We start from the raw sequence: 23,206 nt of genomic DNA, 5'->3' as shown, positions 1-23,206 counted from the left end.
CAAACTCAAACAAAAATGCTTCGCACCACAACAGCCACCACCACTCGGGATCATCAACCCGAGGAAGCAATTCTCACATCTCTCTATCAATACACACCCAATAATAATAATACAGCTGGATCCAATACTGATGCACAAACAGGTGGTGATGATGTTCCGCAATTTGACCATCATGAAAATGGAATTACCGCAAGACACTACAACAACACACACGATCATCTCCATTCAAAAGAATCAATCTTTGATCCATCACTCGAATGTGAATATAAACAATTACGATATAATTTCGGACAATATTGTCACTTCACTTTATATGAATCTTACAATAGATTTTACTTGGTTGGATGTGATAGCTCAAAAACCAAATATAAATTATTAAAGATTGATAAAATACCAAGTGGTAGCACAACGACAGAGTGTGAAATTACAGATTACTTTAACGAAGATGCAGGAGAATACACCCTAAATCAAATCAATGACTTGTTGCACATGGTCAAATTAGCCATGAAAAGTATTCAACAAGATTTAAAATTACATACGAATCATATTTATGGAATTTTAGGTTTCGTCGAATTGAAATTAAATTATTATATGGTAATTATCACGGGTAGAGAAAAAGTTGGAACCATTGGAAATGCAAGTGTTTACGAAATCAAGGACACGAAATTAGTACACTTGAGCGTAAGCAAAACAGTACTCAAACAAGACTATCTCATTGAAGAAAAGTACAAGGAACTATTCAATGGTATTAACTTGCATCAAGATTTTTACTTTAGTTATCAATACGATCTTTCCAAAACATTACAACAAAACTGTAAACCTGTAGTTGTAGGAATTGAAGAAGAAGTGAACTCTACCTCTCACAGTGACATGTTTGTTTGGAATAGTCACTTGATGGAGCCTATGAAACGTGCCAATCTTGTGAAATGGATGTGTCCCTGTATTCATGGCCACTTTTTGCAATCTAAAATTTCCATGTCTTTGTCAGATTATGAAAAGAGATCCAATTCATCATCCTCCCCAAGGAATCGAACTCCAACATTTAGACATAGTCCAGCAAAAGCAACTTCCTCACATGATGATTTAAAATCTTCTCCCCGAACTGGAAATAGCAACATTTCCATCGTTCTCACAGTCATTGCAAGAAGAAGTAGATTTTATGCAGGAACAAGATATTTGAAAAGAGGTATCAGTGAGTCTGGTCATGTCGCTAATCATGTTGAAATTGAGCAAATTGTTTATGAGAGTAATCATCACTTGTTTAAACATCAATCACAAGGAGCATTTAGTAGTTTTGTTCAAGTGCGAGGAAGTATTCCATTACATTGGTCTCAATCCACAGCTACAACAACAACCATGACCACAACCACAACTATTGTGGATGAAAATGATCAAAAGAATACCACAACCACAACAACCAAAGCATCCACATCCAACTTGTTATCAAAACCCAATATCATTATTACCAAGTTTGATCCTCTCTATGAAACAACTTTAAAACATTTTGATATGTTGATTGAGAGACATGAAGGAGTTCCAATCATGTGTTTGGATCTTGTCAAAATGAAGGAAAAGAAACCTCGTGAAATGATTCTAGGTGAAAAATTCAAAAACTCTATCGAATTTCTCAATAAGAATATTTATAACAAGACCTATAGATCCATCCATCAGAAACACAACTCTAGAGATGAATCTGCTATTGAATACATTCCATTTGATTTTAGAACAGCAATTAAGGATAAACCAGAGAAGGCCCTTAATGAGCTTCATGCCATTGCTGAAAATCATGTAAGAAAATGTAAATTCTTTGTAACTTCGAGATATGGAAAAGTCATTCAAAAGCAACAAGGAATATTACGAACCAACTGTATCGATTGTTTGGATAGAACCGGTGTGGCTCAATATATTATTGCAAAATATGTACTTGGAGAACAACTTTGTGCATTGGGAATTATTGGTATGTGTTTATGAACAAATGTATTTGTTTTAAAATCGTATTTCAATTATGAATTATGGTGAATAGAATCTCCACATTTAGTGCATCATGGTCAATTAATTTTAATTCTTCTACAAATGTATGAACAAGTGAGTGATCATATAGCTATTCAGTACAGTGGTAGTAAAACTGTGAGTGTAGATATTCACAACAGAGGAGGGGTGTTGGCTGATCTCATGACCAATATGAAAAGATATTATAGCAGTAATTTCAAAGACGAATGGAAGCAACATGCCATTAATATCTTCCTTGGTAATTTTAAACCAAGTTTTCACATTCGACTGTTTGGTGCGCATTTGTGGGATTTAGAAAGCGGTGATATTTATCTTCATAATGAAAATGAAAGAAAATCACTCTTGATGGATCTGGATGAAGAAGAAGAAGAGGACCAAGAGGAAGATGTTCAAAATACATATTTTGATGAGATGTATAATCCAAGACAAGTTACAAATTTGTTGGACGATGAAAATCTTGATCAACTCTCTCTCACCATTAATTCTGAAGTGGAAGAAGACATACCTGATAAGAGAGTTCAATCTGAAGAGTCTAAAAAAAACCTATCTCCCAATCTCAATAAGAAAGACTCTCCAGAGAAGGATATGGTAAAATTATCTTCTTCACCTAATCAAACACCAGAACAAACTGCAAGTTTATTTAAAACGATCATGAATTCTATGAAATTAACGCCAGCCCACGACACCAAATTTCCAACATTGACAGTTCTTCCACAAGGTGAAATATTACGGTCACTTGAAGGTAGAATGAGTAATGAACACACAAACATGTCACAAGAAATATTGAGAGATTTTTATGACAAGGATGCTAACTCCATCTACAATAACGTTACAAATACGAGATATATTGAAAGAAATATTATTCAAAACTATGATATGGATATTTATACCAACTATACAAGCGAATTCAACAATGAATTAATCGAGGAGCGTAATATGAGTAGCTTATCTATGGGAAGATCTAATGAGTATAATCAATATATTTCCCAATACTTTAAAGATAACATATTTGATGACAAGAATGATTTCAATTCACTTGCTGTATCTCTCCATAATCAAACTCTCTATGGACAATACACCAAATACCAACACGACATTTCATTTTTCGGTAGAAAGGAGGTTTCAAAAATTAAAACTTACAAGCAACTAGTTTCAAATGAAAAGAAAACCAAAAGCTCAATCATAGAAGGTCCCTTATCGGATCTCTCATCTCTTTCACTTCTGTATAGAGATGACGTGTATGTACTAAACAAGATGAAGAAGTTCTTTCCTTTGGCGTGTGAAGTGACTCAGCTTGTTTCTCACCTTCACTATGTAGTTTCATATTTGAAGCATAATTTAACACTATTGGATCGAGTTCGATATCCAAAACAAAATGATTATTCCACTTCACTCTATCAACTGCTAAAAGGAAAAATTTATAGGAAATGTTTTGAAGCAAAAGAAGCAATTGATTTACTGATTTCTTTTAATGACAATTGTTCTAATTCAGATTTACAAAAACCCATGATTTTGGTAAATGTTGAGAATAGGAAACAAGCTGTGGAATTTTTTGAAACACTGTTGGAATGTAACGTGATTCATCATGTGAATTATGGAATTTCTTTCATGGATGGATATTATTTATATAGATTCAGCAGCGATAATCCTGTTCGAGTTTTGAACATGAGCTTGCCACTCAGTGACGTCTTTCATCATTTAGAATCCATTGAAAGCATTCGTACAAAATGTGAACCAAATCAAGTACTATACAAACTCATGGAATATCTCAGGCAAATGTATCAAGAAATATTCCCTAAATATGACAGATTCAATTTCAGATGCAATTCGTTCTTCAAAACGCTCGCACAACATTCTAGAAAAATTGTGTGTACCAATTCAGTGTATGTCACTCGACTACTTCCATTATGTCACGAATTATCTCGAATTGATTTATCATCCCTCATTGATGTTCATGAAGAAAAGAATGAGAGAATACGATTCAAAACATTCTTTTTGAATCTCTTCCTTACCTTGTTCTATCATTCACTCTTAATCATGGGATCAAGTAGCAAGTATAGAATTATTGGAAATAATGCCACCTATATATTTTACAATAGAATGGCTTACAATGTGGATGGATTGATATTCTCTCTTTCTGACATTAGAGATGGCATACTGAGAGGTAATAAGAGATATGCCAATGGTATTGTTACAGATCCTGTTTCTAATTCTAATAACAGCAATGAACCACCTCCAGTTGGATATTGCAATAGAATTTTACTTCCACCCTTCCCAATGAAAAATTCTCAAGTATTGAATTATCACCAACCATTATTAACGAGCACTACTGAATTTGGTAATGATGAAAGCATGGAGCACTCAACAAATTCTGAAACAACCTTTGACAGAAGATCTCGTTTTCTTTCATTCTATGCCAATCATGTGGATTTAAGACTATTATTTGTGATTCATCGTTATGCTGAATTATTATGGAATGAAAAGTCTCAAATCTCCATTCTTCCAAATTCACAACAAGTGAAAAATATGAGAATGAGAAATTGTTGTACTCTACTGCCATACATTACACCTGAAAATTTTGAATCCTTTGTGAGAAAGGAAACTGAGCTCTTCCTTTTACAACATATCAAAATTATGAGTGATTTTAGTACGTCGACAGCATCACAAACTTCCAATCTCATCATTCTTCCTAGAATATTTAGAACTTATCGAGAGAGTTTTGGTTACACTCTTCAAGATATTTCTCGTAATTTAATAGAAAAGTGCATGAATTATCAATCCGAGAATGAACCTCATTCCAAAGCGTTTAACATGTTGAGAGAACAATTAAGGCATGTTCACAAAAATTCACACATCTATACAGTGAAAGAAGAGGAAATTTAATTTCATTCTTTCGTTCGTTCACGCGTACGTGTGTAAGCAAGTCGTACTATTTCGTTTGAATGATGAATAAAACTCAAAACACGAAGGATTGTCACAAACCCAAAACGGGAACCACTTCTTTAAAATCTCAAAAGATCTATTCAATCATCATTCCATCCAAGTTCATGCTCCATAACAACCACCATAGTACTCTCCAATCAACAACTGGAAATAAGGAATTGACAAAGTCATTCGATCCGTGAGTGGCAATGGAAACTTTGGTTGTTGTTATTACTCTTTTCCATCCACTCTGACAGTCAATCGTACATATCTTCTTCGTTATCGTGTTCCTTGTCTTGACGACCCAAAGAGTTCCAAAGGAATTTTCGTGATGAAACAGGTTTTCGATCGTTACTCAAAAAAATGTCCAACAACAACAACGATGCGATTGATATTGAACCCACCGATGAACAATTAGCAACCGAACAACACTATTACTCCCATTTACAATTTAAAGCGGATGAGTCCACTTTGAAGGAAAAGGGAATCAGCAGAGGATCAATTTTGATGGATGTTGTAAAACAACTTCGTACCGGTGCCGATTTGTTCAGAATTTCTTTGCCATCTGCTTTGTTGGCTCCTATCAGTATGCTGGAATATATTTCGTACTTTATTAGACCACAATCATACATTTTGAGGTATGTTTGATGATGAACATTAAATTTTGGAGAGGATAATAACTTGTTTATCACTATTGGATATTATAACTATCATTGGTTCCGTGATATGATGAACATTGGACGCGCTTATTGTATGATGATACACACGTATCTACATGTGAAAACTCATTCGGTGATTTTGATCATCTAAACAAATTTGACCTTCTCTATTGAATTGGTTCATTCGATATTCACAACTCATTCACAACAACAATTGGCTCTCCGTCTCCGTTGGTGGCTTCTCATTTCACAATGACGACATTTGACATAATTCACTTCCAAACTCCAACAACATGAAATAACTATGACCGATATCATCATTTAGTGCTCACAAGGCATTCGATCCTGAGCAACGTTTTGTTTCAGTTCTCAAATGGTGGTTGAGTAACACCAGCCACACTCCTCGTGGTGGTATTATGCAAGCAAAACCATATAATCCTGTCATTGGTGAAGTGTTTGCTTGTAAATGGATTCACAAGGATCCATCAAGTGGTGAAATCTCTAAAACAGAATTCATTTCCGAACAAGTTTCTCACCATCCTCCAATGGCATCTGGCGTTTTGTTGAACCGTAAAAACAATCTTCTTCTCAATGCCATGATAAAACCAAAGAGCAAGTTCCACGGTAACAGCGCCTCCATTGTTTTGGATGGAAGTATCACAATGCGTTTTTTAAATCAACCTGAATCCGAGCTTTATGATATTGTATTCCCTTGGGTTGTTGCAAAGGGATTAATTTGGGGAACACAATGCATTGAAATTAATGAGGATTTGAAGATTACTTGTGCAGGAACAGGATATTCTGCTAAAATTCAATTTAAAGCAGACAATGAAATCAAGGGCTCGATCAAAAAGGATGGTAATCGTATTTACAAGATTAGAGGAAATATTACTGGAGAAGTTCGTATTCGCAGCGTCAAAACTAAGAAGGAAAGCGTATTCTTTGATGCTAAGGATCTTGAACATGCTCCTTGGTTTGTCAAGAAGGTTGCCAACCAAAAACAAAACGAATCTCGTAGAGTATGGCACAAAGTAACCAAAGCTTTAGCTGATGGAGAATTTGAGGATGCTAATGTTCAAAAGAATCTTATTGAAGAGAAACAACGTGGATTAAGAAAGAAGAGAGAAGAAGCTGGTCAATCATGGAAACAAGATTTGTTCAAGTTAAAAGAGGGAACAGAGGATGAATATTTATTTAAACATGATCTTAACAGCGACGAATATAAGAACAAGAGTTTGGGTGATTTCATTGAATTCCTCAAAGAAGACGAAGAAGAAATAGAGTTTGCCAAGAAGCTCTAAATTTTGTTCACCAATTTTTAACTTATTCTGCTGTGTACATCATTACAATTGTAAATTCACATTCCCTAAAATTCTATTGTTGTTGTTAGAGTGCCTCCACCTTCTAGTATGAACTTTATTGTTCATGTGAAAAAATCGAGTAACCTTCCTTCCACACATGACGGAGGAAAGTGACACAAAATCTGTCATTTCAATACCAGCACACTCTAAAAAAATTAGCAACAATGAATGACTCTCACAGTTTCACACGAACGGGTACGATGAGATTCGCTGAATGGGTGATGATCCTAGCAATCCTTCTTATAGCTGCATCACCCTCTCATCAATCTTCTCTTGCCTTTGATTATTGCTCGTACTTTATCAACTCTACTCTCGACGATAAATTTAGACCACTCAGAAACACCTCTCAACTTGGACTGACTGTTCCCAAGACCTACAATCCATCCATCAATTTAGAGAATTTTCATTACATTTATGCCTATAAAATTGAACATCCCAGACTTTATCCCTTATTGAATTGTCACTTGAAGATGACTCCCAATATCTCACGACCCGATTGGATTCATGATTTTTCGTACGGACTCACATCTGCTTTGAAAAAGATGCCAAAATATGAACTGGAAACCTTCCGAGGTACTGGACTGTCTTCCATTCCAAAGGTTGGTGATTATGTGACAAATAGTGGTTATGTGTCAACCTCTAAAAAAGCTCATGTTGCTGCTGGCTTTGCAGGGGGACAATACTTTCTGAGATTTGTCAAATCGGGAGGTCGAGACATTTCAGGTCTTGAAGGATTGCCATTCGCTGGTGAAGAAGAAGTCATTATTACACCAGGAAAGTGTTTTAGAGTTGTGGCTATCGGTTCTTCTCAATGGTGGAGTGATTTAAAGGATTCGATTTATGAATTCAATAACACAGACACGACTTTTATCGAATTATTGAAAGTGAAATGTCCAAAGAATAATGAATTTACCATGAGAAGTGACATCTTGTCCAGTCCAAGCTATTCTGAATTGGAAGCTTTACAGAATCATTTGGAAGAGTTCAATAGCAAGAGAACACTCATGACAGTGAATTCTGTTCCATCCGAATGGACCTGTAATCCTTCGTATTACAACGCTAGTGATGGCTGTGATTGTGGTTGTGGTGCATGGGATCCAGATTGTAATCTCAAAAAGAGTCTTTTGGTAGGATGTCCTTCTGCTGGAGCCTTTGCATGCTCAACTTCAAGTTTTAATTGCACACCAATCATGAACAATAAGGGATATCAAGTTCCACCTGCATGGTCTTGCAGTCCTGAATCGTATGGATCCAATGATGGATGTGATTGTGGATGTGGAGCAGTCGATCCAGATTGTGCCTCACAAACTGTCACTTCCTTTGCTTTTGGATGTTTAGACTCTCAATATTGTGATGCAACTGGAACGTGTAAAAACAAAAAGTATGTACCACCAACATGGACTTGTGATCCTTCGTATTATAATGCCAGTGATGGATGTGATTGTGGTTGTGGTGGAGTGTTAGATCCTGATTGTTTAGATCCTCAACAAGAAGTATTGAATTGTCCTTGTCTGACCATGAATTGCACTTTGGGTTATTGCACAGGTGAATGTTTAGGAATTAATATTGTAGCCATGAATGCCAATGATGGACCAAAACCAAATCCAGGAGAGCATGGTAATATTGATGTTCAAGTGTATTATGGACCTGGTGTGTTAGCAGGAAGTATTATCGCCTCGTTCATTGGTGGATTTGTTGTGAGCATGTTATTGATTGCATTGATTCATCATTTTGTGAATCGCAACAATAGACAAAAGATGGCGAAACATCCTGGTGAGTTGGAGCAATCATTCGTGGAGATGGGTCGTTATTAAGGTCATCATTTTGGACATTACAGAGTGTGACACCACAATTAAGATTCACATCCTTTCGAATGATGTGTGACTGCAATTTCATAAGTCGAGTAAATTTCTTTCCAATCATACGATGTGGCATTCTTTTCACATATTCACAAGCTGCTTTCTGAGTAGAATGATCATTGTGATGACAATAATCGCCATGAATGAACACAAACCGAAAAACCAATACAAATTATCTTCGCCTTGACCTGGTACCTTTACGTTCATTCCCCAAATTCCTGAAAGTACAGAAAGCGGACCGAATATTGAAGCTAGGAGAATGTTCAAAATTGTTTGTTGATTTGTCATATGTAATCTACATACCGAATACAGTAATTCTGTTCATGAAAGCATCTGTTTTCTGTGAGTTTTGGGCTATTTCAATTTGAACTCGTGTAAGATAGTTGGTGTGGGATTGGTTAAGGGAATCTCTTGCTATTTCCTATTTGGAAGGTAAAACACAAATAATCGAAAAAACACACTTACAAGTCTGTCACAGCAATACATCAAGTGATCTAATACGTCTCTCAAAAATAATTGAACATCTCGATCCATGAATGGGATTTCCACTCTTGACGAAACTAAGTATGTTATCATCTTTTGTTTTGGAAGTAGCAGCTTTCTCAATTCAGCTGTTCTTCTCTTGTTGAGAGCAATTCTCCACAATAAATCTTCCTTTTCTGAAGTATTCAGAGAAACAGTAAACTCATCTAGTGTGTCACATTCACGAATCAAGTTGTCAACCTTTGGGATATAGACATCAATGATGGCATCTAAATACGCATAAAATACCCACGAAGGAGAAATAATATAAGTACTTTTTTTTGCTCTTCCTTTTTTCAATCGCAATGGTGTGCTTTCACTGGTCCCAGCCATTGACAAAGGTTGGGCCTGTTTTTTCTCTGTATTTTCAAGTGTTGAATGAATTTCTTCAATGACTTCCTGTTGTTCTCTGAAACTTTGCTTGGCACGAATTTTTTGATTATACTTTCGATCAAATTCAAATTCCTTTTCAATTCTGTTCATTAACAAATTCATTCCTTCAATTGGCTTTTACAGTGAAGAGTCAATTATAATAACACGACAATAATATCAATAACATACCTTATCATGAATAGTCACAACACAATTGTCAAAAATTAAAATGTTCAAATAGCATGGTAAATATTCGTTCATGGCTGCCTTATCTGCAATTTGTCCAGTAATTGAAAAGAACAAGTAGTTGTCAAACACTTCCCATTTTTCTCCTGAATCATTGTTAATACAATCCTCTGCAGTCAACGGATGGAATCTAAAATACTTTTGCAGTTCATTGACTTCTTCAGGAGAGCACTGTTGACAATCAATCCAAAACGCTTCTTCACCTTTATCTTCCTTTGAAATATGTCTGAGCATGTCTTTTACACTGTCGAATCTGTGACAGTTAAACCCTAGCCCAATGATAAAGAAGTGTTTACCATATTCTTCAAAACTTAGTGTTCCTTTCAAAATATCTCGAATATTACCTCCCGCTTCAGATTTTGGCGAGGAGACTTCTGACAATAAAGCTTTCTATTAATCTCCTCAGTCTTTTCAGAAACCTCAGTGAGAGGTGTTTCTACTTGATTCTGTAGTTGTTCATTTTCATCTTTTTGAAATTCAATAGAATCTCGCTTGTCCACATCCGATGTTGTTTCATTGTCATCACTCGAAACATTTTCATCTTCGGTTCTACGTTTGAAATCCTCAGTGCCTATTGCCTGTACATGCTCACTCACAAAAGATTCTGGAGCTGAAAATAAATACGGAAAGGTATGAGAGGTTAGAGGTGATATTAACATTGAACCAACATCTTTTTCGTCTTTAGCAATATTAGGAGATTTAATGGAGGGCCTTCTGTCTTGGTGAAAACGTTTTGTAAATGCTTTTTTTCTGCTAAGAGGCTGCTGTTTGCGTATTAGGTGAGATTTTTGATGATTCACTCTCTGCTCTTTTCCGAGAGGATGATAATGTTTGTTCCTCTTCTTCTTCGACTTTGGAATTATTTACATTATTTTCATCAACGACTGTTGTGGATGCGACACAACGGTCAGCATTGGTGGATAATATTTCCGAAGGTGCACTATGATCTGCTACCTGTGCTCCGCTATGGTCAGACCCTGTATCTTCATGATTGGTTGTTGTTGTTTGAATTTTGTTATTATTTTCATGATCTTGGTCGTTTGATGTTGTTGTCTTGTTCATTGCTTCGGAAAGCAAACTGTGTTGTGGTTGAACCATTTTTTGAATGTGGATTCTGCAAAAATTGCGTCTGCTCGGGAAATACAGTCAAAGAGCCTTTCGAATTCTCAGTTGGATACTTGAGACCGTTCATGAGCATTTATTGAGGTAAGGCTCTGGTATTAATTACTCCTAGATTGTTTGCAATGGCATGAAGAAGGTGTTGAAGTTGAGAAAATGGTTTGCGAGGTGATTGGCCTGTTGTTCCAACGTGTCAACACGGTCATTGAGTTGTGGTTGCGAGACTTCAGTATTATTTTGTGGAGCTGTGACTCTTTTTTGGTTCTGAACTGTTAGAGAGGGTTGGAGAAGGAGTCACCATCGAAGTCTTCTTAACGTTGGTGACGACCATGGAAGGATATCTTGAGGCGTTTCTTTCAATTTTGGCAGAAATCTTGTCAACGGATGAGATGAAACGTTTGGCAACTGGATGGCCACTCTTAGTTTTAAACGCACTTTCCATGTTCACGAAACTACTGAGGTCTTGTTTGGAAGCCAGGTTGACTCTGCAAAAGAAGAAACAAGAACCAACGCTTTGGTTGGTTTGCTTAACAATTTGGATCATGTCGTCTTGAATGATCACATTGGCACGTTTTGCAAGTAGTTTAACACCGACTTTGATAGCACCTTCGGAAAAATCAGGTCCAAAGTTGCATTCAGCCATCGTGTCTGTCATTTCATTTCGAATCTGTTCGAGAGATCTGAATTCTTCAAATCCAGGGAGTTTCATGACAGCACTCTGGTCCTGTTGGTTATAGAGTGAGATTCTAAGCTTGAATTGTTTATCCTTAAATGTAGTATTGAATTGATCGTACCTAATTCCTTGGTGGAAAATCAAGTGGAGAAGGCTTGTAATGGTATTATAATGTTTAGCCTTGTTGGTAGTATAGCACATCAAAGTATGTTCCGACGCCTGAAAATTAGATGGGCTGAGGATGCAATCAAAGCGTTTTTGATCAATGTCTTCATGCAAGGAGTCAAAACATGTTTGGTAGTCTTCCAGATTGTCGGTGAAGACTTGAATAACATTAAGTCTGTTTGAAGGTACAATGAGTTTAGCACGAGATTCAGTAACAATGATGATGTCATTGAGATCGTTGTCAGAGACATCATGATCAAAGTAAAGGCTAATGCTATAGTTGTAATTGAGAGCACGAGGGCGTTTGTGATTCATGTTGGTTTGTTTTTTTGGGGATGGGCTTTGGGGGAAACAACGCATGGCCTGGGACTTGTCACTTATCTTTGCATGTCAAAGCCTTAATGTTCAAAATGTCTGATTCAAATTTGAAATATACCAAGTGTGGTTGGATTTTTTAAAAAAAATGTCAAAACAGTTGCAGCTATTGACGTTGGAGAATGGCTCTTTGAAAATTGTGTGTCTTGCAGAGGCCACACCCTTCGAATCCACAAAGAACGCCATTGATTTTTTGAAAAAAGAATTTAATTGGACTCAAAATCAATCAACAAAAACGAGTCATGATGAAGATCCATCCTTGACCCATGGCTACAACATGGTCTTGATCGGATCCAGAGCCATGATCTCCCACTACACCATTTTGGGTGGCTCCAATTTAATGGATGAACGTGATGAAGACGATATTTCACCAGAAAAGTATATTGAACAATGGTTATCGGAACGGGAAAGAAATCTTACAAACACGAGGGCCCTCGACTGGGATTTAATTGCTTTGGATGCTTTGAGCTTGATTGATTGGATTCAGAGAAATGAAACATCAATTCACAGAATCACATTAAATCATTACACCAAATACTGTGGTGTGAAAAAGTCTTTAAAAGACGAGGTTGCATTAGAAAGAGCAATGTTTATTTCTGACCAAGATTGGAAGGAATTGTCTTTGAAATTGGAAATGAATGATAGGTCAATGGTGGAAATTGAGTTGAGCAGTGACACATCCTTCTTGAATGAGTTTTTACAAAAACAAACACCTTCCAATAGTTCCATACCAACATCATTGCCACAATTTTTTGGTCAGAATGAAGTCATGGTTGCGCCTTTGATTTTATTACAGGCAATTAAGGAAAGTCATATTATATTTCCAGTAGGAGATGTGCTAAAACATTTGAAAGATTTGCATATAATCAAATATTTAGCAAACTATTGTAATTTAAGTACTTTTGAAAGAGGAGATTTCTTTGAATATCTAAACACAAAGGATCCTCTCATGAAATTTTTCTACAATCGATTCGTAAAGACAATATGGGCTAGTTTACTACAAGAGAAAATTAGTGCGTATGGTATTGTAGACTTGTTTAGTGAAGAAAACCCTCTTCATGAATCGGATTTTGAAACAGCAATTCTAGATATCGATGACTATGTGAAGTTTCCTAATGATAACCATCTCACTACTGCCAAGACAGAGGCTTTAGATATTTACTACATGTTAGAAAACAAGGCTGAAATTTCTGAGTATTATCGCTCCACTGGAGATATTTCCAGCAGTGATACATCTGTTGCCTATTGGCTCTGTGATGAAGTCATTCTCTTAGCCTTAGAAGAGTTTATTGTTCCAAGAGTGATGAATTTCAACATGCTATCTGAAATGATTCTAAAAAGTATTCAAATTCTATGGTGCAGGTATGTCAAGACCAATGTAGCATGGAGCATTGCTGATCATATGGCATTCATTTATTCAGACACAATGGAAAAGTTGAGAACGTCTGAAGAAATGATCATGGAAGAGCTCAATAATAGAATTACTGTTTCTAACGACATGTATCTCACCAAGTCGGATTATTGTCAAGTTCATGAAATACTACCCTCTGCATCCGAATATCACAATGAGGGACTTGCGCTATTTTCCTCACGTCTCTTTCTCAATTCGGATATTCTTTTTCACATTTTTGAATATATTCCTCAATATTCGTCTTTGAAGAATTTACAATTATTGAATAAGGAATGTTATCAATTTATGAATGGCTCCATATTTTGGAAGAGAATTTATTTTCGACACTGGCCGCTTCCTGCACATTATGTGAATTCATTGTCAGAATTAATGACTGATGAAAATGAACATGTCATTACGCCAACATCACCCAACCAACTATGGAAACGATTATTTGCTTTGAGAAGTGCAGCTCTTGAACACCAAGTCGAGAAAATTAACACAAAATTCTTCCTTAAAAAGAAACACTTTAATCAATTAAGTTCAATCCTCAAAAAACGTTTCAAAGTGAAAATGAATGATCCATTGACAAGATTTGCACAAGATTTGTGTTATCATACAGTAGTAATAAGTCATTTGGTTGAATCAAAATTGGATCGTTATGGTGAGGAATATCTGACGATGTTCTCTCCTTATTAATGTTATCGTTCATGGGTGATGATGGGCTTTGTTCAATTGTCCAAGGAATGCTTTCATCCATGGCCGATTACTTTGATCGATCATCGTATTATTGAAGCATGTTCATTGGATGATATGGAAGATCTCGAGCATGAGATATCTCGTCCATGAGATAATTACTGTATGCAGCACGAACTTTCATTAAAAACCTCACCACTCTGAAAAATGCCACCACTTAAGGAAAGGTCCATGTTTCAAGTGCCACACTCGAGTGTGAGCTGCCTCATCATTATGACCTTGGCAGCCGTCCTCTTGGTACTCGCTCCGACACATGTTCGAGCCAACACATTGGGAATAATGGCTGAGAGCAACAATAGCTCGACTTTCTATGTGGATCCGATCATGGGTACGGATGACGTAAATTGTCAAATTCAAAACTTGCCCTGTAGGTCTGTGGCTCATGTCCTGCAACAGGTGTTGTCGGCTTCGAGTTTTACTAATTTTCAAAATTTGGAAATAATTCTGCTAAAGGGAATTTCAACTCGAACCAGTGCAGATGAAAATTGTATCATAGATCTAACCACTACTACCAACTCTTCGTTCACCTTGAAGATTCACGGATCTTCCATTGTGGAGTGGAATTGTTTTTCCAATGTCATGAAATTTTCACCAATTATTTCTGTTAAATTTTCAAATTTAAAACTCAAAAAGATCCACATTCAAGGAGGAAATGAAGTTGAAATTTCGTCATGCCCAGTCAACAATTTACGAATTGAGAATAGCAGGTGAGTGAATGAGATGCTTCTTGTTATCGAAACATAATCGATGAAATAGAATATTTTGCTGAACGGACTAACGTCTTATTCAACACAAACAAGTATTGAGTTGCACAACAACTACAATGTCAGCATCAACAATGGTTATCTTTATGATGCATCCATCAGAGCTTCAGAAGGAAATGCAGTTTTCGTCTCAAACTCAATAATCGTTCAGTCCATGGTTTTTGTTACCAGTAATCAAAGAAATTCTTTGGCTTAGCTTTCAATTTTGGACTCCTACTTTAATTATTCGTCGTTACAAATTAGAGAAATAACCACCCAATATTTTAAGAACAATCAACACTCGTTTTATTATTCCACAGATTCGTTAGATCGTCCATTAACTCAAGACAATAGAGCAGCTCTTTACATATTTTCGCTTTCTGAGACTCAACTCATAATAACAAACTGCACCTTTAGATATATGAAACAAGCTCAAGCTGTGCATCTTGAAGGAAGTGGAGTAAAAGCAGTTATTTCTAACTCCGACTTTAGAGAGAATCAAGCTGAGAATGGTGGGTCTGCATTATTCCTTTACAATGTTTTTCATGCACACATTACAAATTCAACCTTTTATGGAAATGTTCAAGTTAATGGCTCGTCATTTTCCCAATTAGAATATGGAGGAGGAGCTATTTTGCAATACAGAAGCCTACTAACCACTGAAAGATGTGTTTTTTCAAATAATGTTGCCAACGGTTTCGGAGGAGCTGTGTTGGTATATTATTCTTATAGTTATAGGAGTATTGAAGATGTAAGTTGAACAGCCAGGATTGAGGTTTCGGATGATTTTGATGTGTCAGACGTTTTCATTTAATAATGCAAGATATGGAGCTGGAGTTTCAAGCATTGGAGAAACATTTGGGGCTGATGTTTTCAAAACCTTCGTGGAGTTCCAAAATTCTTCTTTCAGCCAAAATATTGCTTCTGACTTTGGAGGGGGATTGTTTCTATTAAGATCAACTGTGAAATTTGATTACAAGAACAAAGCAATCTACGACAACATTGCAATGAAGGACGGTGCTGGAATTTACATTGTAGGAAGCAAAATTCTTTCCACAAGCACTCCCTTAAACTCTTTCATCACCTCGAACACGTTATTGAGCGGTGCAGAGAAAAATTTTGCCTCTCCTCCATCATATTATCTCACAAACTCTACGTATTCTGTTAAGTTTGAAGATAGCATAACTATTGGTGTCATGATGAAAGATGATTTCAATCAGACTGTAATGGACTATAGAAACTCTATGCTAAACATACCTAAAACGTCCACCATACTATATGCGTTTGAAAAACTTCAAGCAAATGTTAGCATGTTATTTGAATTGCGTGTATATAGTCTTACTCGTAAGGTTGCTTTTCCAATTAGAACTAACATGATTGCTACAGTACAATATTTATTTGGCCAATCCATCAAGTACGAAAAAGAGTTTCGCATTCCTTTAGAAATTCAAGCATGCTCTGAATGGCAAGTACTAAACTCAGTACCCAAAACCGAGTTGTATTTGTGGATGGATAGGAATGGCAAACTTGATGCTTACAGATGTGAAACAGACCCTGCAAAATGGGCTCCGTTTTTTGCTCTCATTATTGTCCCTTGTTTTTTTTGCATGATCATCCTACCTATTGTTATATGTGTAAAATATAGATCAATCATTAGAAAAGTTAAATTACTTGCCAAGAAAGAACAAGCAGAAATGGAGCTTACTCAAAAGCTCATGGATCTACAAACCCTTTATGCCTCAGAAATGGAATCCAAGCATTCCTATAAGGATTGGTTAGTCAAAGTTGAGGATATCGAAATCATTCGAAAGATTGGAGAAGGTGGTAACGGAATTGTGTATTTGGCAAAATGGCACAAGAATGTAGAGGTTGCTTTGAAAAGTATCAAAATTGAGGATGGGGAATTGGATAGCAATGAGTTTGAACATGAAGCTTCTTTATTGAGCTCTATTAGATTTCCAAATATTGTGTCCTTTTATGGAGTATGTTTAACCGACCAAGCAAAATATATCGTTAGCGAATACATGAGCAAAGGATCATTAGAAAAACTTCTCTACGATTGTAAGATGAAGAAACAACATGTAACTTTGGTACAAAAAATTCAAATACTGTTAGATATTTCAAGTGGTATGACTTATTTGCACACAGGAAGAGACAAGCCAATCATTCATAGAGACTTGAAGCCAGGAAATATTTTGCTGTTGAATGACATGACTTGTAAAATAACAGATTTTGGTCTTTCAAAATTGGTGAAAGATGCAAAGAATTCTAATACCTGTCAAATTGGTACACTGTATTACATGGCTCCTGAAATGTTAGAAAACAAATTATATGACGAAAGCTGTGACGTTTACAGTTTTAGCTTGGTGGCATGGCAGGTTTTGTTCGATGAATGTAATCTCTTCCATTCCTCCTATGTCACAAATCCAAAATTTTCTCGTATCATGAAAGAAAATCAAGCTTCACAATTTGATCATCTCAATGACTCCTACATTACAATTCCAAAGCTGGTGATCGAAGGTTTGAGGCTACCTGTACCATCGACCATTGAATTATTTGACATTCCAATGATGAATTGGGTACGAGAATATTTCTGTAACGTAGATTTGGAAATTATGAATTTTGGGAAATTACAAGACGATGAGACCATACTTCACAAATATGTGCAGGCTCTTAATGGTTTGTTCTCACTGATCACCAAATGCTGGAGTGCAGATATGAAACAACGGCCGACGTTTCCACAAATTTCTCTCGAACTGGAACATTTAAAGTTGATCCTGACAAGTAAGAAATGAAAAGTCTCTACAGCAGCTCTTATGAACGACATCTAAAGAAGCTGCTGACACCGAGCATTAACATTATCATGCAAACAGTCGAGTGCTGAAATGACTGGTTCAGCTACAGAGAGAATCATCTTTTTTGGAAACTACTGCTAGTTGTTGTATTTGTTTCTGTTTGGACATATTGTTGTAGATCACTCCACTGTGATATTTACATTGTGCGTAGAAATTGACAATTCGAAATGTCATGTTCGGTTAGAAATGTTACAAAAATACCATTTAAATTTTTTGAAGCACTCAAGTTGGAGTGATAACAACCACAATACTAGTTTAAATATCGTTGACAACATATTTCAACTAGGGACTCCTTACTCTCAACCACTGCGTGTGCGAACTCTTAATATTCTTCAGCATAAAAAAGAAAAATGAGGTTCTTTACAGGATTTGCCATTTCGTTAGTCCTTCTCCCTTCTGTGCTAATGATGGAAGATTTGGGAAGAGCATTCATTGATTGGAGAGATGAAAACGTATGTGTTTAGAATTTTATGATGGATCGAATAACAAAGAATTTCAATGATGCCACGACGAAATGACGATAACAAATCGGAGTGGTGATGAATTTTTGAATGATGATAACAAAATAATCATGATGATGAAAAATGGTTTACATGAATGTTGTAATTAACATAAAACATGAATAATAGAAAGCCAAACAGCTTGACGCAATGAAGAAATACCAAGCTGAATACCAAACTTGGGAAGAAAATGTGAGAGCTCTTGCCGAAAAGTACCAAAAGTAATTTCCATACAAGTCTATAATCATTCTAGTAGTACAGTATCAATAACAGTGGATTTTAATAAACATCTTCATATTATTATTTATTCCGAAAAACAACAATAAAAATGGATGAAGGCTCTACAAGCGTAACTGTGCTGCAAGTTTCCTCCTATGCCATTAGGTATGATTGGAATGATCTGGAATCCACGGAGCCGAAAAGCTTGATCAATTGTATGGCAATTCCGAAAATACTTGTTGAACCACAATCAATGTTGAATCATCACGAAGGAACAAGTGCAGAGCCCTCCGCATCCACAAACACTTCGGGTCATGATGGAGGAGGCTCACCACAACATGGAAAATCATTTCTAGCCTCTTCATGTGAGAAGCAAATCATGATGTTGAGAGGTAAAATTCTTGTTGAAAGAAAGACAATTCATCAGGACAAGATGGACAAGGAGAATTTCTTAGAAGGTGTAACAGTGGATTTTGATAACCATTACATCAATAGTAATTTGTCAGGCAATGTGAATAACTCGCCTTCAGCAAAGCTGTTGACGAATTTGCCAGTGGGAAATGACGCTTTAGAACTGAAGAGAAAGTACCCTAATGACTATTTTCTATATTTTCCAATAAGATATGGCATATTGAATACAGAATTATGTGATGGAAATGTAAATATTAACGAGAATACTGCCTTGGAAATTTTGGTAATTCTAATAAGCAAATGTCTGCGGGAGCTGATTGCAAATGACAACACAAAACATTCTGTTTTGCTAATGTTCAGCGACATTTTAATTAATCAACAGCAACATCATTTGAAGTTTGTTCTTCATCAAATACTTGTGGCGTTTCCAAATATTGCCTATCTATCAGTACAAAAGGACAGTATTATGTCACTCTATGGAAGTGGAATCATGCATCATCAAACAGAATTATACACGATCGATATGGGATTCACAAAGACATCTGTTTATTCATATCATCACAACGGCAGATTAGCAAATACCATTTCATTCCCATATGGTGGGATCGATATTTATGCTTTGATTATTGGAATTCTTCAAATGTCCAATCTAGATCACAAAATTGACATTTCTTGTAATTTAAAAGAGTTTGATGAAAACATTAGAAAATATTTTCTAACACTCAAGTATAGTGCTCACCAAGAAACTTTTCAACATGTGCATAATATTATGGTGGATGACTCTCAGAAATTAGCAAAAACCTTGACCATCTCTAGCGACGTTTTCTATATTGCCACAAATATGTATTTTAACACTAAATTATTGCCTACCTCTAAGAAGAAAATATTTAGTGTCCTAAATCCATCATCACATTCAAAGATTACCTCAATTGATAAATATTTAACCAAGTCGTTTAAGGGTGGGCTAGGTGGAGTTACCATTTGTCTGACAGGAGGATTTCAAACGTTCAACACTTACCTGAGCATTTGAAAGAGATACTGAAAAAGAAACGAATCAAAATATTATACAGTAACGAAAGAGACAAACTGGTTCCAGTGTATGCTGTTACTTGGAAAGGAGGAGTTATTATCACCCATGTAATGGATACTCCAACCGAACAAGACGAAGACACCACCAATAAGGACAAGAGTAACTTATTTGACAAGCTTTTTGCACGTAGAGAGGAAATGCTTGCAAGCACGCATGGCCTAAACATGTCACCAATTCTAGATAAAATTATCTAATCAAACTCTAAATTGGATTGTTGATAAATAATATTGTTTGGTATTTATTTACACTCATTGAGAAGGATCATCTATGTGTTGATCCATGTATGGGTCTATATCAGTATTGAGAGAGTCAATATAAGCTCTGTACTGTCGTTTTTCTTTCTCTTTCTTTTGGAAATACTCACGTTTGAGGCTGAAAAATTCATCTTGGTACTTTTTGTTTTCAAATTCTAAATCTCGAGCTTTGATCATGTAAATTTCCAACTCTTTGACCATTTCTTCGTACTTTTTCGTTTTCTCTTTGAGTGTTTGCTGATAGACATTATATTGTTCCACAACTTCAGGCCCAGGTTGTCTTGTAAGGATAGATTTTAGTTCTGCATAAAGTTTCTCCTTCTCTTGAATGAGTAAATCTTTTTCCATGACTTCCTCTGTTTTTGCAATGAGTTGTTTTTGCAGTTTTTGAATTTTCATGATCATGTCATACGAATTAGGATCACTTCCTTGAATTCTTCTCCATCGATGTACATTCATTGGAGTTTGGAGCTCTTCTTCTAACGCCTTAACTCTTGATTGCTCTTGCAGAAATTGTCGACGTAAGGAATGCACTTCATTTTCTTTTTCATCATAATCTTGAAGTCGATCTTCCAATCTTTTGTATTCTTGATTCACTTGAATGATCTTCTCTTTCAACGCTGCAATGTCATTAATTCTTTGCTGATATTGAACTGCTCCTTTGCTTATTAAGCTTTGCTGACTCTTGATTCTTTCGTAAAGACTTGCCAGTTCATTATTTCTCTTAATTAATTGAGAGCCAAGTATATCTCGATCGTTTACGACAACTTCAAGTTCTTTTTCTTGTCGATTTCTTTCCTGTTCCGCCTCCTTGATGATCTCATTCAATTTGTTAATTTCCTTCTCGTATTGTTTGTTGACCTCGGATTGTTCCTCAATACTCTTTTCTAAGTTCTTGAGCTGATCTGTTAAAAGTTCCCTCTTAGAACATAATTTACTATATTCAGCCTTTTGATGTAAAAATTCTGCTTCCTTATTTTGTATATCTTCCTGATTTTATCGATTTGTTGTGTCATTATTTTAAACTTTTGCTTTTCTGATTGAATTTCAGAATCAGCATCAATGAGTTTCTTGCTATAGCTGTTTCTTTCAGCTTTAACGGCGTCGTACAAAGCCTATTCCATTGATCGATATTGTATCTGAAAATCAAGATTCCTATTTCATACTTACGGTTTGTTGACGATGCTTCTCCCTGCTTTCGCGAATTTTCTTTTTCAGTTCGTCAGACTCCAATTTTTTGATCTTGATTTCTTCTTGTGACTGATCATATTTTTGTTTGGCATCAAGATACGCTTTTTCGTACTTGTCAATTTCTTTTTTAAGTCGATAAATATCCTGTCTTTTTTTTTCTACCATTTCTACATAGGCCTTAAATTTCAAGTGAACATTTCTCCTCTTACTCTCTACAACCTTTAGAGTATTTTCTTCTTCTTCCAGGTTTTTGTCAGCTTTCAAAATGCTTTTATCCAACAAGCTCTTCTGATGACTAAGATCTTCGATTTTGGACTTCTCAAACTCCAACATTCGTTTCATTTCTACAATGCTATCTTTTAAATTTCGGACCTCTAGTTCCATTTGTCGTTTTGTAGATTCCATAGCCATTTTCTTCTCCTCTCGTTTTTTCTTTTCTTTCATTTTTTGAGCAACATTCTTGACAATTTCCTGTTGCTCGTCCTTGGTAGCAACAATGGATTCTTCCTTTGTGTGGATAAGAGAGCGAAGTTTTTCATTATCAGCGCTGAGCTTTGAAGTTTGTTTGGCGACTTCTTTAAACTCTCGTTCCAACTTTTCCAACTTCAATTTCAGCTCTTCTACATGCTTTTGAGATTTGATCGTTTTTTGACTTTGCTCTGCTGCTTTTGTTCGTATTTTTGTAGCTCAATCTCTCCGTGCTCGAGCTTCATCTTTTTTTCCTCGATATCTTTGAGTTTGCTTTTCAACAAAGCTTTCGCCTCGTCCAATTCGAATTTTGCCTTGTCTCTCTCTGTTTGCTCTTCCTTTGTGAGTTTTTCAATGTCAGTAATTTGTATGGACATGCTTTGAATATTGCTTAAAAGTTGCTCTCTTTGTTTTATCAAGTCATCATATTGTGTTTGGAGTCGTGTCACAGTATTTATAAGCCCTATTTTCATATTCTGCTCCAAGTCGTATTCTTTTTTTAATTTTTGTTCTGTCTCTTCAAGTTGTTCGATCAATTTCTTTCTGTCATCGTTCACAACTCCGAGCTGAATTTCTTTTTGCAATAAATTGCACTTTTCTTGAAGTTCGTCCAGCTTGGCCTGTGCCTCTTTATCTTTTTGTTTTGCAGTATCATAAATACTCCATTGTTTTTCAATTTCTTTTTTGATGAGTGACATTTGCTGTTGATCTTCGGCAACCAATTTTTGTGCAGTTTTTACCTTGGTTGCCATGATTAGAATGTCTTGGTTGAGCTGCTCACATTTTTTTGAAAGGCGTTCAACGTTGGTGTATGAAGAGATCAGAGCGTTGAGAGTACTTTCATACTTCCGATAAAAAGCTTCCATCTCTGGTCGCTTTTTTAATTGTTGCAAAACATAATGCGCCTCAAATGCTTGTGATGTAGGATTGATCAAGGCTTGGGCATTCGCTGCCTCAGAGGACGATGATGTTGTACCACCTCCTTTGTCGTTTGCATTTGTTGTCGGAACAACATTGTTCGTGGGAGGCATTTTTATTCTGTAGTC

The 23,206-nt window shown here is 36.0% G+C and overlaps 10 protein-coding genes across 10 annotated transcripts; 6 read left to right on the top strand and 4 right to left on the bottom strand.

Moving 5' to 3' along the window:
* Nucleotides 1-15: 15 nt before the first annotated feature.
* On the top strand, nucleotides 16-4,893 carry C9374_006221 (uncharacterized protein; the record flags this gene model as incomplete). Its single annotated transcript, XM_044696058.1, has 2 exons — nucleotides 16-1,957; nucleotides 2,024-4,893. 2 exons carry the CDS (start codon nucleotides 16-18, stop codon nucleotides 4,891-4,893), a joined length of 4,812 nt encoding a protein of 1,603 aa, XP_044547516.1.
* A 402-nt stretch (nucleotides 4,894-5,295) lies between these two features.
* C9374_006220 (uncharacterized protein) lies at nucleotides 5,296-6,892 on the top strand (the record flags this gene model as incomplete). Its single annotated transcript, XM_044696057.1, has 2 exons — nucleotides 5,296-5,570; nucleotides 5,917-6,892. The coding sequence occupies 2 exons, from the start codon at nucleotides 5,296-5,298 to the stop codon at nucleotides 6,890-6,892; spliced, it is 1,251 nt and encodes a 416-aa protein (XP_044547515.1).
* Nucleotides 6,893-7,116: 224 nt separating this feature from the next.
* C9374_006219 (uncharacterized protein) lies at nucleotides 7,117-8,766 on the top strand (the record flags this gene model as incomplete). Its single annotated transcript, XM_044696055.1, has 1 exon — nucleotides 7,117-8,766. The coding sequence occupies one exon, from the start codon at nucleotides 7,117-7,119 to the stop codon at nucleotides 8,764-8,766; it is 1,650 nt and encodes a 549-aa protein (XP_044547514.1).
* Nucleotides 8,767-8,892: 126 nt separating this feature from the next.
* C9374_006218 (uncharacterized protein) lies at nucleotides 8,893-11,049 on the bottom strand (the record flags this gene model as incomplete). Its single annotated transcript, XM_044696054.1, has 6 exons — nucleotides 8,893-9,062; nucleotides 9,115-9,232; nucleotides 9,277-9,840; nucleotides 9,895-10,164; nucleotides 10,296-10,715; nucleotides 10,819-11,049. 6 exons carry the CDS (start codon nucleotides 11,047-11,049, stop codon nucleotides 8,893-8,895), a joined length of 1,773 nt encoding a protein of 590 aa, XP_044547513.1.
* Nucleotides 11,050-11,302: 253 nt separating this feature from the next.
* On the bottom strand, nucleotides 11,303-12,223 carry C9374_006217 (uncharacterized protein; the record flags this gene model as incomplete). The annotated part of the gene is made up of 1 exon (XM_044696053.1): nucleotides 11,303-12,223. One exon carries the CDS (start codon nucleotides 12,221-12,223, stop codon nucleotides 11,303-11,305), a length of 921 nt encoding a protein of 306 aa, XP_044547512.1.
* Nucleotides 12,224-12,371: 148 nt separating this feature from the next.
* C9374_006216 (uncharacterized protein) lies at nucleotides 12,372-14,372 on the top strand (the record flags this gene model as incomplete). The annotated part of the gene is made up of 1 exon (XM_044696052.1): nucleotides 12,372-14,372. The coding sequence occupies one exon, from the start codon at nucleotides 12,372-12,374 to the stop codon at nucleotides 14,370-14,372; it is 2,001 nt and encodes a 666-aa protein (XP_044547511.1).
* A 204-nt stretch (nucleotides 14,373-14,576) lies between these two features.
* Nucleotides 14,577-17,967, top strand: C9374_006215 (uncharacterized protein; the record flags this gene model as incomplete). The annotated part of the gene is made up of 3 exons (XM_044696051.1): nucleotides 14,577-15,136; nucleotides 15,437-15,923; nucleotides 15,973-17,967. 3 exons carry the CDS (start codon nucleotides 14,577-14,579, stop codon nucleotides 17,965-17,967), a joined length of 3,042 nt encoding a protein of 1,013 aa, XP_044547510.1.
* An 888-nt stretch (nucleotides 17,968-18,855) lies between these two features.
* C9374_006214 (uncharacterized protein) lies at nucleotides 18,856-20,187 on the top strand (the record flags this gene model as incomplete). The annotated part of the gene is made up of 1 exon (XM_044696050.1): nucleotides 18,856-20,187. One exon carries the CDS (start codon nucleotides 18,856-18,858, stop codon nucleotides 20,185-20,187), a length of 1,332 nt encoding a protein of 443 aa, XP_044547509.1.
* Nucleotides 20,188-20,495: 308 nt separating this feature from the next.
* On the bottom strand, nucleotides 20,496-22,136 carry C9374_006213 (uncharacterized protein; the record flags this gene model as incomplete). The annotated part of the gene is made up of 3 exons (XM_044696049.1): nucleotides 20,496-21,491; nucleotides 21,602-21,616; nucleotides 21,672-22,136. 3 exons carry the CDS (start codon nucleotides 22,134-22,136, stop codon nucleotides 20,496-20,498), a joined length of 1,476 nt encoding a protein of 491 aa, XP_044547508.1.
* Nucleotides 22,137-22,312: 176 nt separating this feature from the next.
* C9374_006212 (uncharacterized protein) lies at nucleotides 22,313-23,191 on the bottom strand (the record flags this gene model as incomplete). Its single annotated transcript, XM_044696048.1, has 1 exon — nucleotides 22,313-23,191. The coding sequence occupies one exon, from the start codon at nucleotides 23,189-23,191 to the stop codon at nucleotides 22,313-22,315; it is 879 nt and encodes a 292-aa protein (XP_044547507.1).
* Between the last annotated feature and the right edge of the window lie 15 nt (nucleotides 23,192-23,206).

Source organism: Naegleria lovaniensis (genome assembly GCF_003324165.1).
Source record: "Naegleria lovaniensis strain ATCC 30569 chromosome Unknown tig026, whole genome shotgun sequence".
Taxonomy (NCBI): Eukaryota; Heterolobosea; class Eutetramitea; order Acrasida; family Naegleriidae; genus Naegleria; species Naegleria lovaniensis.
Note: the sequence above shows the minus strand (reverse complement) of the source record. Positions and strands in the feature narration are given on the sequence as shown.